Genomic DNA, 14,486 nt, shown 5'->3' with positions numbered 1-14,486 from the left:
CACTCAAGTCTGCACGTTAAAATGCCGTTTACTTTTTTTCCTTTAAGATTATCATAGCGCCCTCTAATGTGGCAGCAGAAAAATACCTTTTTTTTGGGATGTATTTCAATAATAAACTATGCTATTGGGTTGGAAAAATTACTACGCATGCTAATAAATATATCTAAACGACCGGGAGGAGGCATGTACCATGATGACAGAGTACAGATCAGCCGAAAGAAGACTCCGCAGCACAGTAAACAGGAGCAAAGCTCGCTGCTGGCAGAATCTGGTCGACGAGGTGAATTACAAACTGGTAACCCGAAAAATTCGGGCTCAGCGGAAACCCTGTATTTAAGACTGAGCAGATGGAGTGCATTGTCCGGGCACTATTCCCTGCGCACCCCGTACGGGATGATAACGTCGGCGCGGAGAGCACCGAAGATTGTCCACTTTTCTCTGCAAAAGGGTTGGAACAGGCAGTCCTCTCCTGACAAGCAAGAAAGCGCCAGGACCTGATAGTATTCCAGCAGAGGTATACGAACTGGTATTCTAAAATCGTCCAGACCTACTGCCCAGCGCATTCAACGCTTGCGTGAAAGAGGGCATTTTCCATTCTCGTTGGACGGTGGCGAGACTTGCAGCAAAGAGAAAGGCGACCCTCAGTTGCCGTCTTCATGCCGCCCATCCCGTTGTTGTTCTTGCTACGCAACGCATCCTAGATGTGTGGCAACTATCGTGGCAAAATGAAAATAGGGGCAAATGGACTGTGCGGCTCATTGAAACTTAGGTGCGTGGTTGAATCAGAAGCATGATGAGACCAATTCTTAAGTGGGTATGGTGGTTTTCGCTCTTACTAGTACAAGATTGGAAAGGCACGATCTCCGAATTGTGTGTTTTGCTCCATTGCACACAATCCGGAGTGGACGACGCCCAGCAAACCTTACTTTCTTGTGGAAGGTGGGAAGGGATTCGTCAGCAGCTCTATTTAAACAGAGGGGATCTTTCTCCAGACAACATTATGTTCGGGTCCTTCTCGCTGCAAAGAAGATAAAGCTCTACCGGTTGAGGAGCCGGATAGCAGGGGGTTCTTTGAACTGACAGTTCCATTCCTCCTTTCCCCGTTGTTGAAAGGAATTCCCTCATTTGAAGGTTCCGCAAGGCGGGAGAGTTCAGGAACTAGCTCGAAGTAATGTGACAAACGGTTCCAGGGTAGCTCTCTGACGATGGGCAGGTGTTTAGTTGGTAGTCCGTCCACGTACCTTTGCGGGAGCCCAACACCCTGTTCGGAATTGCATTCACCTGCCCCCCCAACAACAGCCCTGTATAGTGTCGTTTAAATGTTTCTATAACGAATTGATCGAGAGGCCGAATTAGGCTAGTGACATCTGGAGGAAGGAAGCGAACAATGATATCATCGCTTTTTAATTCACTGTGATGGAAGGGCGCGTCATCAATCAATAAAATAGTTTTTTGTTTGGGAGAAATAAAAAATTGCTTAACTTTCGATACAAACTGGTCAAATAACGATCCTTGAAATAGTTCAGAAGACATCCATGCTCTTTTTTGTGCTCTATAAAAAACTGGTAAAGCATTTGGTGCAATATCCTTTAATGCACGTGGTTCCTTTGATTTGTTGGCAGTATATGATTGCTTGAAGCATTTGCAGCAAAAAGAAATGTTTTCCGTTCTTTTCAAGGTCTTGTGTGAAACAAAACCTTATTAAACTCGGTTCAGTGTCTGTCTGTTTGGAAACGGCTGAACCGATTGTCACGAAATTTGGTGAGAAAATGTGATCTGTATGCCTCTTTACATACAGCGAGTGGCACCATTTTGTGTTGCGTTTGAAGGGGTAGTAAATTTTATTTTCCACAGTATGCCTATACGAGGTATCAAATAAAAGAGCTCGATTAGTACTTTCGGAAACTAATCTTATTTCTGATATTAGATGAAACATAGCCGAGTGAAAGCTCAAAACCCCAAAAAGTTAAACAGGCATCGTTCTCGGAACATATTCAACCGAAAAATCTGAAAAAAATCACAGCGGTGCATCTATACCTAATCTAGGCCTAAAAATACATCCTGTTCCGATATCTGCACAATAAATCCAGCCCCATTCCCCCAGAACATATTTTTACGGTTCGCAAACTAGGATAATTGCGATTCATTGGACCGCTTTTACGGTTTTGTGTAAAACAAAGCTATAAAATAGAGCATGATCCTACTAAGTTTGCTGGAAATCGGACTATTACCTAAAAAGTTATAATAGGTCAAAGTTGACGCTTCTCTGCAAATTCAAGACTTTGAATGTCAGTATCACCTGAAAGTGAATATTTTCACATAATAAATGCCTATATTACGTGCTAGATACTATTAGGGCTAATGTCCACTCAAATGTTTTTACACAACACAAAACCTGAAGTGTTTAGAAAAAAATCAACCTTTCTGGGAGAATCGCGGCTTGTGTCAGTAATAATTGGGAAAACCTATTTCAAGGTAGACCCTTTCGAAACGCCGGAAAGACAGTGCTAGAACTGTGGACAGTTAAGATTATTCCAATATCCAAAAACAACATTGACCTGAACAACACGATGAACTTCAGACCTGTCTCCCTAATAAACACGTTCGCCAAAATCCTTAACGGTATAGTCAAGGAAAGACTTTCCTTCCTTCTAGGAAACACAAAACGTGCTTGTGGAGGCAATCGTGAAAGCGGTGTCTTTTGACATCAGCAAAGCTACAGAGCGGATCTACTCCTTGCCGAAACTATGAGAGAGAAAAACGTGCCATTTGACATATACTCTTCGACCCTCGGTTTTCTAGAATACTGAAAGTGGATGAGGGTTGTGCTCGGTAAACAGTGGCCTACCCCAAGGAAGTGTCTTAAGCCCGGTACTTTTCAATCTGATTACAATCTCGCTTCACTCCAAACTCAACGACTCATCCTGAAACTCCCAATGAACAGGGATAGGCAGACAGTACAGGCGGTTGTTCCTTTATCGCTTAGGCGGCCAGCACCATTCTCATTATTTGGCATACAAATTTATAAAAGTAAGAATTTCGCAGATCCGTTGCGTATAGTAAAAAAAAACGTATATTATTTTTTTTAGTTTATTCTTCAATTACTTTATTTGACAATTGTAGAAAATGTATCAGCTTAAAAACGTATGATCGACTTTTCGCTTCATGTGGAGTTCAATGAACGAGATGAACTCTACTTGGTCCAAGATACTTTGGGTATATCATAGTGTTCAGATAGGTTATCTAGGTGTCTGTTGAATTTTTCAACTTTTTGCTTATGAGTCATAGCAGCCTTTTCCAAAATTCGCTTGTTTTCCATTTTTTCTCGCATTTTTTTAAATGTCACTTCTGCCTTCGTTGGTTTTTTGTGAGCTTCCACTTTTTTTTGTTTAGGATAACTTTCCTCGAAGTTCTCCACATAGTTTTTCTTTAATTTTTTACCAGTTTTATTTTTCTTGGCTGTTTTCCCTTTTTTTACATCCAAATCTGATTTCAACTTCAGCTTTCCATTTACGACAATATCGTACTCTGCTGACATTTTTAATCAGTTCGGGATAACTTTCAACTATTAACTGTGACTTCTACTTTCCGGCTCGTTATATATAGCAAAGACATTTATGTTTTAACCTGACTAGAAAGTCTAATTATAATAGTCCGGATTTTTAAGGACTAAAAGGCTGGTATTATTATTGCATTCCCCTTAGCTTTTAATAGATATTTGGTGTACATTAAGACCTAATGCCATTAAGGAAACTAAAAGTTACTGTTCAAATCTCCCGCTTTTCATCAAAGTCAAAATGGATTTCAAGCGGCAATTCACCAGGACATTTTACAGCGGTTCTTTTTCTACATCTCCGCTTGACGTTTATTATCATCTTTTGACGCGCAATTCGCTGTTTACTGTTTCTCGTTTTCGTTTTCTTCTTCTCATCCTGCTTTGTGCGGGCAATAAAATTAATCAATTAACTCTAATCTTTCGTTTTGTTTTTGATACCATCTCGTTCTCACCCAACCGTGAATTTGGTTGAATGTCGAAAGAAGTCCGGTCCCAGTATTTTCAAAGAACGCATTTTTCGAACATTGTATTTGAAGCGTTCCTCGAACAGTTACCCTTTCTTGGTCCAAATGCATCGGAACCCTTTATTGGTGTCAACTATGTGTGCGTTTGTAAACTAAAATGTAGAATTATTCAGTATCGCACTGCCTCAGAAATGCTATCAAAGAATGCTGATAAGCTGAAATAGCCCTTTATGACCGCTCGAGCCGTCTACATCCAGCTAAGATGTACAGGAAACCGAATCAGATAAGAGCATTCTAGCTAGTTGAAGTGAACCGCAGAAGATAAGCTAAATTAGAATTATATTAAAAATGTTATAGACGGAAAATTCATTGTCCATTACAGAACGAATAACGTTTGAAGTGTTTATCAAGTTCATTTCGGAGCTGGAGGGTCACTTTTGGTGCGGAGTTTTCTTCTTGGCTCCAAGATTTCAAGACAACGTAGTTTAGGCTTTCTTGAAATGTGAATTTGGCAGCCAGCTCTGAAGACCACACAGCGTTCTTAATCGTATGGCATATATAGGATTATATAAACAATCAACTGCATATGGGTTTAATCATTTCAAGCGATTAGGTTTTACTGGCAAACTGGTCGTGCCTTGTCTGTCACGTAACCTCGAAATCCTTTCGAACGAATAGACTTTCCAATACTCAGTTCAGAGTTTTCGCACCGATAATTCACTATGTATTAAATTCGCTGCAAAGGGGAAGTCATTCTCTCAGTTAAAAGTGGCTCCAGCTGATTTTCTAAATTTCATATCAACGCTTAGTTTATAAATTTCAGTGGTGGTTAGTGACGACCCTTTTGTAGGTAAAACATATTTTTACTCTTTTTATGGGCTACACCGGCGGCTACGTAAACAGCAAAGATATTAGAAAGTTTGGTGTGGATTCCACTATTATTAACAAAGTTATTAGATCAGGTTTACCTCATTCACACAAAATTGCTGCACCTTTAGTCATAGAATGTTGTGTGTGTGGTGGCGGAGAAGCTATAGCTTCTGAGCACTGCTGCCACAGCCGTGGTGGCCCATTGTACTCGACATCACCATCTAACGGAACATCCGGGATTCGTTAAAATATCGCACGATTTCCATTAGTGAATGTGGTGCTATCGGTCGCAATTGGAGAACATCGGCACCGAAGATCTGCCTGATGCATGAATGCGTCCATAGGCGGAGCATTTACATAGGAGATCCTCTGTGGATCCCGCTTCCTCACTACAGGGCGAACACAAATTATGGTCTGTCAGAAGGCCTACAATCCTACTGCAAGTCCTCCTGCTTTTCGACAGGATAAACTTTGCGGTATGCATGTTTGGTTCTAACAGGAAAAGGTTGATGTATCTAGCAGTATTTAGGCTGTCACTTGTCATTGTTCCCAGTTCTTGAAGACAGCTTTAACCAATGCTGCTGATACTCCAATTGCTGGTTCCGGTCCTGGCATGGCGGAGATTGAACCCTTTTTTGCTCTTTCATTTTCCTTTACATCACAGTGAACAGGTACCCAGAGCAGTTCCACCATTTTGGATATAGAGATAAAGTTCAAACGGTTTCTGCATTCCTGAGCGATTTTCGAGGTGATCAAAGGACTACTCAACGCCCTCAATGCAGTCTGGCTATCACTGCAAATTACGATGCGCCTGCCCTTCAACCGCTCGTCAATCGCCCAGTTCGCCGCCCTTAGGATCGCATAAACTTCGGCTTGAAAAACCGTTGCATATTGTCCCAAAGGAAAAGTCCACTTCTCGTTTTTATTCGAGAGGTAGAATCCGGCTCCAGCGCCCTGTTCTGTTTTTGAGCCATCTTCTGGGGGACTTCCAAGTTCTCTCTACGTTTCAGGATAGCTCCATACCTTCTACGAAACAGATAAGAATCGGAAGGCATTATAAGAACTGGATTCAGTACTTCCAATGCTCTGCGCCCCCAGATCTGTTGTTTCACCCTAGATCTAATTGAATTAGTCTCTAGAGCTGCTCTCATTGTAGTGCTTTGAATAAATATATCCATATATCGCATGGCAACGATAATATCCAAACACACGGTTCTTTGCAGTACGGCTGATTTACGGTGAAAACCTTTTTGTCTCATCTCAACACACCACACTACAAATGCATAAGCAAACATCGTCCTAATGATAGCAATGTTATATCCACATTACTACATGGGGCCTAAGTCCCCATGTTGAGGCAAAGGTCCGTCTGCACAGTCCATAAGTTGTGAGAGCTGGTTTGAACTTTACCAATACATGTTTATTCTAAAGAAGCTCTTCATCTAGAGTAACTGCCAGATATTTCACTTCTTCTCCTTCTTCATTTCTGGTAGGCAAAGTCCATGCAGTTTTTTCCTTTTTGTGAATAATACCATGGTTTTATTTGGATTAATTGAAAGACCATGCCTAAGGCACCAATTGACTATCAGTTCAACGGCACGTTGTATATTTCTATACACCGTTCCAAGATCTCGATCAACAGCAAGCACAGCCACGTCATCAGCATAAGCTTGAGCGTGTATTGGCAAATTTTGCAGTTCGTGTAGTAATGAGTCGGTCAGCATACTCTACAGAAGTGGCGACAGCACACCTCCTTAGGAACAGCCTTTCGTTGTTTCTGCTGTTAGGTAGAGATCGACACCCAAACGCCCCTTCAATGTCCACGAATACCCTCATTGCGTACTCACTCTTCAGAGTTGCATCCTTTATCTTGGAAACCAAAGAATGAATAGCAGGCTCACAGGATTTTCCGCGCTGATAAGCATGTTGTTTTTTAGTAAGTGGGTGCGACCTATGTGCCTTCCCACGAGTGTGATGCTCAATCAGTCTCTCCATATCTTTCAGCGAAAATGAAGTCAAGCTGTTGTGTCTGAAGTTCTTTGTATTAGAATAGTCATCTTTTCCTGACTTCGGTATGAAGAACTACCTTAATCTTTTGTCAAAACGCAGACACATAGCCCAAAGTAAGTCTTTTTAAAGTTTTGTGTAAAACAAAACCTTATTAAAATCGGTTCACTGTCTGCCTCTTTTTTTATGGATGGAGGTGGAAATCTTACAAAGACACTGCCGCGCCAGGTTGCAGCAGCGTTTGGGATTCTCATCCACTAAAACCACCCCTGCTTTCTCCTTCTTCCTTCCCCGCGGAACCGCCGCAAAGCAATACTTCGCGGGGTGGACTGTACTTTAAGCGAGCAAGCCTTATGTTCTTCGCGTCCTCCTTGCGTGCTCCGCTTTTTCCAAGTTCTTCCTGTATTCTTTTGATTGCAGCGTTCACTATACATCAGTTTTCCTCCGACTTCAACATTTCCCTGACGACGCTCTGCGGGCTTAGGTTGGTTTTCAGGGAGTCATCCACACTCCTTTCTGAGTAAATTCGTGGACAGTGGAATATAACATGCTCCGGATCCTCAGGTGTGCAACCACATTCAAGACAAAAGGGAGAATCATCCAGCCTAAATTGGTCCAGGTACTTCCTGTAACCACTCCAGCCACAAGTAATCTGCGACTGTATCTTGGGCATCATCCGCGCTAATGATACGTTGGTATTTGTCACTTTCTCACAGACATAGTCCAGGTGTTCCTTGAAATTGATTTTAGCGTCAATTATCACCCCTAGGTATTTGATAACCGGTTTTGAAGTGATGACGTGGCCACCAACACGAATATTAAACGTATTCCTCTTCCTACGATTGCTAATCAAGACCACCTCCTCCTTTTGTTCCGCAAGGTCAAGCTGAACCATCTTCAGCCACGCTTTTATGGTGCTAATGGTTTCCTTAGCGTACACTTCAACGTCTTCAGGTTGTTTCGCGACGACAACCACAACTAGATCATCTGCGAAACCGACTATCGTGGCCTCCTTTGGTACGGGGAGGACAAGGACCCCATTGTACATGACGTTCCACAGAAGAGGATCCAATACCGAGCTCTGTGGTACTCCAGCGGTGACGGTGTACTGCTTGGATCCCTCATCCGTGTCGTACCAAAGTGTCGTCTCCGGAAGGTAACTGTCGAGGAGCTTAGTCAAATAACTAACTCGTTTTAGCCAGTGAACTTTTTATCCACTTCCAACCTGCGGAATTAAACGCATTTTTTATGTCCAACTTCACCACGGCACAACACTTTTTAGACGACATCGCGTCTCGAGCCAGCTTCTCAAAATAACGTCTACGGCGTCGATCGTTGAGTGTGCTTGATGAAATCCGAATTGTCGCTCCGATAGTCCATCCTTATATTCAATGATAGGGAGGAGTCTATTGTAGATGACCCTTTCGAGCATCTTTCCTGCCGTGTCGATGAGGCAAATCGGTCGGTATGATGATGGGTGTCTTGGGTTCTTATTCGGCTTCGGCGATTTAGGGGCATGTGTATGCTGCACTTAGGTTCTGTTTAGCTATTGACAACTTTCACATATATGAACTATGGCTGCATTTCGTCAGATTGTTCTACGGGGGGTCGAGTCAAGTGATTAATCAGTGCTACCACACTAGATACATACTCATATCTGACTTTTATGTTTCAACGAAAGCCATGTGCAACCAGAATACTTAGATAATTCGTCCCAATTAAAAATTGTCACTAGCTTGCTCCTGGATAGTAGTCACCTTCCCAGTTCTGCTTCTTCATAACACTATATGGAGAACATTAGGTCACAAGTGGAAAAAACTGGGACGAGCAAATTCACTTCCGGCATTATTCTCTATATCTCTCATCGTTAATATGAGGAAAATCAATGGATCCGGATATTCATTAGCTTCCACCTTTTCACCATCAATTCTGAAATGCAACAAAGTGTCGATATATGTGTGCAAGTGATACTTCATCAATAAAACAAAGCTAACACAATCTTGATAATTTTCCATTTTCATCTTAGCACACCTTCTAATCAATATAACTTTCTACTTTTTAGCTTAATTGCGTGCCGAGGCAGTAGTCGCGCCAACAAATACCAAAGGCTAAAATGAAGTTAAAGGTGTCTTCTTCCATTGAAGATTTTCAATTAACAACCATTACTAAGTCTGTTTGGAAATTTGAAGGTTTTTTCCCATCTTTTCTTCTGAAATGGACGGAATGGCATGGTGCAATGGCTTTCCATCTTGAAGGGCTCACAAAAGTTATTTTCTCTCGAGATTTCGCTTGTCACGACGTTCCTTTCTCAATATGTATCGAATGACGAAAATATGAATAGAAATGATATTTTATGACTATTCAGACGACTCTTTTTTCTGGGCTACATGAATATAAACAATCTTTTTTTCGTGGAATCGTTATAAAGTGATTGTTTTTCCAAGTTAATAGGAATGTGACATATGCATGTTTAATTTGAATGATAAAGATCTGAAAAGGGAAGATTTGGGCTTTTTGGCTAAGCTGAGATGTAATGAGTATTTTTGTTTCAAATTGAACAAACATCTATTGAAAGGGAAAAGTGATAGCTATTCTGAGACAGATATTCGACTGCGTTTTCGATGTATCTCTCGAAGATCATTGTAGCGTTGAAAAAAACTCCAATTAAAGTTTACATATTTTTGAAGATGAATAGTTTTCAAGACATTTGAATGGCCAATCCAAAAAAGTTATTTCAATGTTGAATGCAATAAATAGCTGCGCAACAATTTTGATAGACGATTGATTGGATCTTATGCAATGGATACTTTCTAAGATGTCTGTTAAATTTGTGTTGCCTGGGTGACGTTGATTTTTTTCAAGAACCTTTCTCACGGTATCCGGTCTAGGCCTACGTTAATAAGGAACTCCAGACATCCCGGTTTTGCGCCGAGGTCCACCAATTCGATATCCCCAAAAGCTGTCTGGCGTCGTGGCCTACGCCATCGCTCCATCTTAGGCAGGGTCTGCCTCGTCTTCTTTTTCTTTGGCCCCTGGAATTGTCGCACAAAACTCGAAGGACTCTGACTATGTTTTCGATGGCCTGATACACATTGTGTTTATCCTTTATAAACTCTGACAATTCTATTCATTTTCCTCTGATTCCCCTGCCGATCCCACTGAGCGCTTCTGGCTTTAGCATTTTTCCGGGAGCTTTCCCGATTTCTTTCACCGGGAGATGATAGCATTGTTGAGCTTCTCCTAAATGGGCTCAGCATTAGTTTCTGTGAAATCTCTCGACCAGGAGCTGACGAATGCTGTTTGTGAAGCATCTTTCCATGTTTCGAAAGTGATGTACTTTTTTAAACGCCCCTTTCTACAGATAGTCCGGATAGTTGGTTGGTTAGACCACAAGGCTGTCGTACGGAAGTTCACGGTTCAAATTTTACTGATGATCCAGTTTGATTGTTTCGCTAGTTAGTTAGTTTAGCTGGGGGGAGCCGCAGCTCCGAGCTCTCAGGCCATTGTTAGGCCCATTGTACTATCCCCGTAAGTTGCCTATTCAATGGCATCCCGCCTATGGTTTTCGCAGGCTTTAGCGAATCTGAGAACATTTTCCAGAGACAGAGAGTGTACAGATTCTTCATTGAAAAAAACCTTGCCCAGGTGTTTTTGTCTGAGATCTGAGGATGTCGGGTCGTCTCCTCCTCCTCCTCATATTAGCTGCACATAGCCGAAACCACTACCCCAATCTTTTTCATATGGTAGTTTAAGGAGCAGTGTCCCGTCAAAAGCTTTACTAGGGTTTTCATGTCCCACTTCTTAAGGGACAACAAAAATACCGCTCTAGTGGCCCTAGGCTTTTTCACAAGAATTTTCGCTTGCCGGCAAGAGTTAAAATTTCTCCACTCGGTTCCGTGAATCTTTGCAACTTCACCCTTCAGAGTAGACATGACAGTAGATGGTCGGATTCCAAGAGCTGGTTCTGGGCCCACCATTTTGGATCCAAACCCTCGGCGAGCCAGTCTATCAGCCCCCTCATTACCGACGATGTTAGAGTGCCCCGGCACCTACATCAGGAATGTTTCGTTCAGTCGGCCAAGTTTCAGCAGCATCTAATGATAACTCCACACCAACTGGCTTGATATGTCGTTGCCATTTAGTGCCGATAATGCCGCCCGACTGTCGGAACAGATTCGAATGGTGCGACTCCTCCATTTTTGTCGCAGACATTCTTCTGGTGCCAATGAAATTGCATATATCTCCGCCTGGAATATGGTCGTCATTTTTCCGAGGGGTCGGGCCAGTTCTATAATCGAATTCTCCGAGAACACCCCTGCGCCCGATCCATCCTCCATGACTGACCCGTCGGTGAAGATTATTAAGTCTGTAATCTGAAAAGACTCATGGTCGCTTGTCGACCATTCTTCTCTTTCGGTGATTACGACAGTGTATGTCTTTTCAAAGACGAATCTGGAAACCATATGATCGGTCGGCATCAGGGCTACCGGATGTTTTTCAAGGAATTTCCAGATAGACGCATGACCGTTTGGTTGGCCGCCTTTCCACGTCCCAATGGTATCGAGCCTATATGCGTCGTTGGCTGCTTTCCGTTTCACCTCCCAAGTGAATGGGGAGTAAATTTAGGATAGCTTCAAGTGCCGCAGTCGGCGTAGTACTCATTGCTCCAGTAATACTTAGGCAACCAAGTCTCTGAATCTGCATTAGCAGCTTCCTGCTGTTAGCAAAATTCAGTTTTGGCCACCAGACGATGCATGCATACATCAAAATGGGTTTTATTATGGATGTATACATCCAGTATATCCGTTTTGGTTAAAGTCCTCAGGTCTTACCTATCGCATTCCTACAGCAGCAGAGCAATCTGCAGGATTTCTGATATTGTTCCTGGATATGATGCTTCCACGTTAACTTGGAGTCGAAATGTACTCCTAAGTACGTGACTGTTTGTGCCATCTGGATTTCCGCCCCTGCTAAGGTGGATAGCGTATAGCTGCCCCATCACCGTGAGACCATTGCGGAGGCACTAGCTGTGGATTACATGTAGAGTTGCATTCAAGCGGTCACATACTGTGTCCGCAAACTTGCCGGTAATTATTACGGCTAGGTCGTCCGCAAATGCTTGCGCGAAGACTTTTTTTGTCCTCCAGGAGCCACAACAGGGTATTACCAAGAGCCATAACAGTGGAGAGAGAACCCCTTACTGTGGGCAGCCCCTGAGGCATCCTGCTTCAATAGACTTCTGGCTGACCGATATGTGGATTTTTCTCCACTCTAGCATTAATACTTAGCCCAGCATTAGTTCCTGTGAAACCTCCCGACCAGGAGCTGACGAATGGTCAGTTTGTGAAGCATCTTTCCATGTCTCGGAAGTGATGTACTTTTTTAAACGCCACTTTCTACAGATAGTCCGGATAGCTGAGTGGTTAGAGCACAAGGCAGTGGTTAGACCGTTGTCGTACGGAAGGTCGCGGTTCAAATTTCACTGATCATCCATTTTGATTGTTGCGCTAACTATTATTATTATTGTCAAGTTTGATATGGTTTGTTCTCGTGTGCATTAAAAATGAGAACCGCATAGATGTAAGTCAGTCACGTTCACTGTAAATACTGAAATCTCTTCTAATAGCTAGTGAGTCGAAGATGCTGGGAGTCCGCACCTACTTGATGATGGACCGGATCACTTGGGAGGCAACTCACTCCCTCTCTTGTGATCCACGGACTCCTCACCCAGGTTTTCCAAAAAAAACCGAAACCGTCGAAACCGTCAGTCAACTTTTTTGGAAAACTTGGGGTGTTTAACCCAAAACAAGTCGGGAAACCGGAAGCTGGACGCTTCAGGTACGAAAGGTTTTGTGTATTTGTTAGTACGTAGCACGTAATATATCCATATATTATGTGAGAGTATCCACTTTCGGGTAATATTGACATGCATAGTCTTCAATTTTCAAAGAAGCAACAAATTGGAGGTATTATAACTTTGTTAGTAATAGTGCGATTTCTACCAAACTTAGTAAGATCATGCTCTATATTATAGCCTATATCACTACAAAGTTTCATGGTACTAGGATGAACTTAAGGGGGGTTTCTAACCAATTACAAAAAATTGTAGTAATATACTATTATTAACTATATTTAAATAGATATCGGCATGGAAGGTTTTTCGGAGCCCAGACACCATATAGTGGCAGCCTCCTGATTTTTTTCAGATTTTTGGGTTGGGTAGTTTCTGAGAATGGCCCCCTTAAAGAAGTGATCACTTTCAACCCCCCGCGCTCCCCACCCTTTCAACGAATGTCAAAACTAAGATCGGCTTTGAAAAGTACTAATTGAGACCGTTAATTTGATACCCTACATGACTATATTTAGTGAAAAAAAATTTTACACCCCCCTTTTGCATGTATGGGGACCTCTCCTTAAATTCGACGTAAAAGGATGTAATTCACTGTATGCGTGAGCGTTCACAGTTCCCACCTTTCTACCGAATTTGGTGTCAATCGCTATAACCGTCTCCGAGAAAAATGCGTGTGACGGACAGACAGACAGACAGACAGAACAGCCTGTGAGGAGTGGCCAGATCTCCCATCAGGCGCGACCCCAGCTGGCGGATTGGGGCATACCTATTCATGTGTAAATATGTGTTCATGCACTTTTCTTTTCTGACTGTGCATGGGCTAGTGTTTGCTCATCTCTGGTGCGCGGACCAAAATGGCTATGGGAAGGATACCCAGAACATAAAACCACCATGGAAGACGAGAGAAGGAGGAAACTTACGGTGCAGGGGCTCGGAAACCCGGTCGTCGATATCCCTCGACCGCAGTGCCTCGGTGGTGGACAACTTGGCCACCGTGGCATATAATGCTACAAGTGATGTGGATCTGGAGGAGGAGGAAAAAAAAAAAAAGACAGACAGACAGTAAACCGATTTTAATAAGGTTTTGTGTTTACACAAAACCTTAAAAAGGAGTCCGCGGACCATAGGAGAGGAAGTAAGCTGCTTCCCAAGTGGTCGGGTCCATCATTCAGTGGTTCAGCCTGGTTTAGGTCTGAATTTACGACGGATTTCACTTCAATCTAAATCGCACTCATGCCGTTTGCGATTATATATAAATGGAGCGATTACCTCCTGTGGCTACTTTCGGTCACGCTGCTCCCAGGGCAGAGGTGGGGCAGCGTCTGATGAGTTATTTTGTTTGTACAGTCCTGCAGTCGCCATTTTGTAAAAAATTGTCAATAATAAATTGTTTTCTTACTCCCGAAAAGTTTCTTCATCCATTGGTATACTACTTAGAAACTATAATTAAAACAGGTGCTCACAGAAAAATCTTGAAAAAAAAAATCTTTTTTGGAGCTCCAAACAGATATAACACCTTAAATTCCAGATAATTGAAAATATTTCTTGTTTGTTAGTGCCATAACGTTCCTTCACTTTGGTAAGAATTATTGGCAAACGGATAATAGGTCTATCGTCCTGATATCGCAATGGGAGAATGGCAATGATAAGCTCAAAGGCTTTTTAAATTCGCGGCTCCCTGGTAAATGGCTCTACCAAAACTTTCATTAGTAACGGGAAACGCAGCCTTCTCTATATC

At 42.5% G+C, this 14,486-nt stretch overlaps 2 protein-coding genes across 2 annotated transcripts in view; one reads left to right on the top strand and one right to left on the bottom strand.

Moving 5' to 3' along the window:
* Nucleotides 1–14,486, top strand: part of LOC119660414 (microtubule-associated protein Jupiter) — a 213,556-nt gene that overhangs the window by 3,834 nt on the left and 195,236 nt on the right. The window lies entirely within an intron of this gene.
* Nucleotides 3,075–3,602, bottom strand: LOC119660417 (protein FAM32A-like). The gene has a single exon (XM_038068964.1). It carries the CDS (start codon nt 3,536–3,538, stop codon nt 3,194–3,196), a length of 345 nt encoding a protein of 114 aa, XP_037924892.1. The 5' UTR covers nt 3,539–3,602; the 3' UTR covers nt 3,075–3,193.

This window comes from Hermetia illucens, chromosome 6, assembly GCF_905115235.1.
Source record: "Hermetia illucens chromosome 6, iHerIll2.2.curated.20191125, whole genome shotgun sequence".
In the NCBI taxonomy this organism is placed as follows: domain Eukaryota; kingdom Metazoa; phylum Arthropoda; class Insecta; order Diptera; family Stratiomyidae; genus Hermetia; species Hermetia illucens.
This window is presented reverse-complemented; position numbering and strand designations above follow the sequence as displayed.

Excerpts from the sequence above, each read along its gene's own strand:
- LOC119660417 (XM_038068964.1), bottom strand. The coding sequence starts at position 3,538 with ATGTCAGCAGAGTACGATATTGTCGTAAATGGAAAGCTGAAGTTGAAA.